The 4,419-nt window shown below is 64.3% G+C and overlaps 1 protein-coding gene across 1 annotated transcript in view; it reads right to left on the reverse strand.

Annotated features, from left to right (window-relative positions):
* Positions 1–352: 352 nt before the first annotated feature.
* CACNA1S (calcium voltage-gated channel subunit alpha1 S) overlaps positions 353–4,419 on the reverse strand; it is a 63,672-nt gene continuing 59,605 nt past the window's right edge. Inside the window, exons 39-44 of the mRNA XM_007456136.1 lie at positions 3,992–4,120; positions 3,035–3,285; positions 1,828–1,913; positions 1,028–1,119; positions 721–849; positions 353–604 (exon numbers count right to left, since the gene is read on the reverse strand). Coding sequence (XP_007456198.1) covers positions 353–604; positions 721–849; positions 1,028–1,119; positions 1,828–1,913; positions 3,035–3,285; positions 3,992–4,120 — 939 coding nt within the window. The remainder of the gene's footprint in view (positions 605–720; positions 850–1,027; positions 1,120–1,827; positions 1,914–3,034; positions 3,286–3,991; positions 4,121–4,419) is intronic.

A 4,419-nucleotide genomic window follows, 5' to 3' on the forward strand; every position in this document is an offset into this window, starting at 1 on the left:
GTGTGTGTGTGTGTGTGTGTGTGTGTGTGTGTGTGTGTGTGTGTGTAGGGTGTAGAAGGGCCCCCAAAGGAGACGAGCAGAGACAGGTGCCCTGTTGCAGGCCTGGAGACTTTAATGTCCTGCTGGCACTGACCAGGCCTCTTTGAATGACCCCAGAAGCTCCATCCCATCACGCCTCTTGCTGGTGAGGAGAAGGGCCTGTCCATCTACCTCCTGACCTTGTGGGTGGTTCCTGTCTGTTTGTCTGTCTAGCTGCTGAGATGGGGGGCTGCCATGCTGGGCCAACCCTCCCGCGCCAGCCCCCCACCCTTGGCCATGCTGGCTCTAAGCCCAGGCTGACGCCCCGTGGCCTTCACAGCCTGCGGGGAATGAGGGTCTCCTGGGAGCCCTGATGCTGGTCGAGGCTTCCCAGGGAGGACCCGAGGCTCCAACGCCCCCGGGCACTGGCCACACCCTCCAGGGTCTCTCGTCCCTTCAGAAGCTCAGCGGCTGCCACCTCCACTTCCTGCAGTTCCATCTGGCAGGCTTCCACCAGGGTGTGGCTCGTTGCCATGACGAACTTAGCATCAGCCGCCAAGGTGTCCAGGCCCCCTCGAACCAGAGCCTGCAGACGTGAGAGGTGGCCGGGGGGTCTTCCCGCGGAGCCTCAGCCCCTCTCCACCCCAGACCATTGCAGGGCCACCCCGGGATGCAGTCCAGTGCCTTCCTAGCCCCCCTCACCTCTCGGATCAGCAGGGCCGTGGCTGGGGCCAGGCACACAGGGGTACCATCCTTGGGGGGCGCTTCCTCAGGCAGGGACCCTGGGGTGGGGCTCCTCTCCTCGGGCACCAGAGACTGTGTCCCCACAAGCTGTTCCAGGTGCACAGAAGCAAAGACCCCTCAGGAATGCCGGAGCCCACTGGGATCAGGAAGCTCCAGCTCTTCAGAGGGAGCCCCAGCCAAGACCCCCAGGAAGCGGGGGACCAGGAGTCCCGTCCCTTCTGCTGTTGAATTAACACTGCAAGCTCCCCGGCCTCTGGCCCATTACCTGGCAGGGGGCGGCAGGTGCCTGAGCTCTGGGTATCACCCTCCGGGGCAGCCGTCCCTGCAGCCTCTCCCCATGGGACTTGCTGTGGGGTCCTGTGGGCACGAAGGGCCGAGGGCCAGAGGGGCTGCTGACTCCTGTTGGGAGCCCTGGGGGGACAGAGCTCCCCTTGGCCAGTCAGCCCCGCGCTGAGATCCTCGGGGTCCTAGAGGGTGACACATGCCGAGGCCCAGCCCACCCCAGGCCTGGCAGGACTCCCCACTGCCCAACCCCCCAACTCTACGTGCCCTGGTCCCTGTCCCTGTGGGTTTGGGAGGGGATCAGGGCCAGAGCCTGACCAGCTTTGGCCAAGCTGATCTTGTGTTTGTGTGCGTGTGACTGTGCATGTGTGTGTGTGCGTGTGCGTCTGTGTTGGGGAACACAGCAACCACCCCGGTCTCCTGTGAACTCCAGCCTCCTCAGGCCCCTACTGTCACACACAGCGGTCCAGGACCCACTGAGAGGCTGCCAGGTCATCTGCTGAAAGGCAGAGCTGAGGTGTCAGTGTGTCCAGGGCTGTCTTCAGCCGGGGTGGAGGGGTCCGAGCTTCCTGGTGTGCCAGGGAGAGCCCTTTCACAGTGCACCACCCACCCCCGGCTCCCTCAGTCACCTGGGTGGCCCCCTTCCTCGGCCTGGGTGAGGAGCTGGTTCCCATGGCCACAGGCTCCCAGCCCTCCCAGCCACAGGCTCCCCAACTGGACGGAGGAGCGGCTCCCCAGGCCTTCCTGGGAGGTCAGCCCCTCGGGAGCACAGGAGAGACTGACCCAGGGTCCTCTGGGGCCGGCCGGAGGCTCCTCCTCTGGTGGCAGGCGTCTCTGTCTCCCCTGGGAGCTCCCCTTCAGAGTGGACGCTGAAATGGAAGCACGGCTGATGGGGCTACGGGCTCCCCCATCCCTGCCCTCTGTGGTCCCCACACCCTTTCCCTCAGGGTCTAGGCCCATCGCTGTGGATGTGGCCAGCCTCCTCCCCTCCCCTCTGCACCCCTTTGCTCTCTGGCCCCTCCCACACCTGCCCAGCTCGGGCCTCACACCCCTGAGGACACTGCGTCTCCACCTCAGTTGCACGTGGATCACCCGGGAGCCCTCACATCTGGTCGCAGGGTGTCCCGCCCAGAGCCCACAGTTCTGGAAGCTTCCTCCATGCCCCTAACCAGTTAGGTCCTGGGCCCTCGGCCTGCTCAGGACGTACTCCTTGACATCGTTTGGTCACAGTCGGATCACATGGCACGTTCTCCCGACAAGACTGCAATCCTCTGGGGGCTGGGCCGGGTCTGCACGTCCACAGCACCCAGCACCGCGGTGACGCCACGTGCAGGCGCCCTCCAAGACTTGTGGGCTGAATTCGAGGGGTCTCAGGCCAGAAGGGGGTGCAGGCAGCCTGAGCCTGGGAGGTAGTGTTTCCCCTGGCCTCTGCCCTGCCCCGCCCATTCCTGAGGTGGGGGAACCCAGCCTCTCTGGGCCAAGGAGACGCCCAGTTCCGGGGCCCTCCGTGGAGAACAGAAGCTCTGCTTGGAGCCCAGCCCATGGGCCACGATGGCCGAGACCCTCTCTGCTCATCCTGCTGTTTTTCCTGACACTCGTAATCACGGATTATATTCAGCCCCGGGTTGGCCACATGGGAACCACCTGGAACCCAAATCCAAGGGCTGAATCTTAATTCTTCGGGTAGGATGCGCCCTCTCCTTCTAACCTAACGTGTGCCTTTCCCGGACCCACCAAGACCACGGAAGAAAAGCACCGCTGGGCACTGACCGACACCGACCCGAGGCTGCCCCCTGCTGGCTACACACGTCTCTGCCGTCCAGGCCGGCCGCCTGCGCAGCAAGGCGTGGGCTGGACCCCAAAGGGCACAAGGCAAGCAAAGCACACCCTCCACGTTTCGGGGTGCCCCCAAAGGCCCGGAGCCCACTAACCACGTCTGCCCAGTCTCACCCCAGCCCCTACATGCCAGGCTGACGGTTGCCGCCACTACCTGGAAAATGCCGGGCTGTTGCCATGGTTGCTGTTGCCACCGGCAACGTTGGCGTTGGCATTGTTGGTGTTGGCACGGGCAAGAGGGTTGGTGCTTGGATGCTGAGGGAAGTCCTCCAAGAAGACGGGCGACTCCAGCTCCTGCATCTCTATTTCAGTAAACTGGAGGGGTCTCTGGTTGGCCATGTGTGGAGGCAGGGAGTTGGACCTTTCCAGGAAGCTGTCCACCTGGCCAAACAGGCCTCCGGTCCTCTGGGGGCGAGGAGGACAGGGGAGGGACTGAGACCAGGCACCAGGGATGGATGTGCGGGGGCTGCCACCCTGGACGACAGACGGCCCCAGGAACAAGGCCAGAGGAGAACAGAGCAGGCTGTGAGGCCGAAGAAGAGACCATCGCCCTCAGGGCATTCTCAGATTGATGGGGTACGCGGGACACCCCTAAGAACTTTACGGGGACCAGACACCGGGACGGGAAATGCAGGGTGTTGGGGAGCCCGGAACCAGGCAGTCTGGAGGACGGGCTCTAGTCCCACCTCCGAAAGTAACTTGCTGAGCGGTACTGGACTCAGACGGTCTCTCTGGGCCACCATTTCCTCATGAATAACCCAGAAGGTTCAGCTGGGTGGTCGTGAGGGACCCTCCAGCTCTGGGAGGGAGGACAGTGAGACAGGAAGCAGCTGGGGCATCTGGTAACGGGGGCTTCCGATGGATGGACGTTGCCTCAGGCTTGTGGGGAGGGGAGGCCGGGGAGGCTGAGCAGAGGAAGGTGGGAAGGACGTGACACCTCAGGTAGGTGGGTCATTGGTTCAGAGTCCTGGGAGGTGTGGGCGGCGGGTATCCTCAGCCCCGCCGCCCCCACCGCCCCCCCGCCCCCGTTCTGCGCGGCGGGGCTCCTGGCCTCCTTTCCGCTCCCTGGCCTGGAACGCGCACGCGCTGGCGTGGCCGGGGCCTCACTCACCCGGAATATCCCTTCCTCCATCGCGGCCTCCACCATGGCTCTCTCCAGCTCTTCCTCGGCCGTCAGGTCTCCCGAGATGGTGCGGCGGATCTCAGGGGCTGCCTCTTCCTCAAGGGTCCGCAGTCCGGCCTGGGGACACAGAGGGACTCAGCGGCGCCCCCAGGCCAGGAGGGGAGGACACACTGCACCTCACGGCCTCCCCGTGTGTAATCCCGGCAACCAGGGCTTCCCTGAAGGCCCAGCTCCGCCCCACCCCCTCCCGCCCATTCGATCCCCCTGGGCTCCTGCTCTGCCGCTGGGATAATCCAAACCCTGATGGCTCCCAAGGCATCTTCTCTAGGCCGCACAGGGGGTTTCATCCCCTGCCCAGGCCTCCAGGCTGGGAAATCCTCTCATCAGTAGTCTTTTAGACAAATGATCTCTTCCGA

Source organism: Lipotes vexillifer, unplaced genomic scaffold (genome assembly GCF_000442215.2).
Source record: "Lipotes vexillifer unplaced genomic scaffold, Lipotes_vexillifer_v1.1 scaffold1201, whole genome shotgun sequence".
Classification (NCBI taxonomy): domain Eukaryota; kingdom Metazoa; phylum Chordata; class Mammalia; order Artiodactyla; family Lipotidae; genus Lipotes; species Lipotes vexillifer.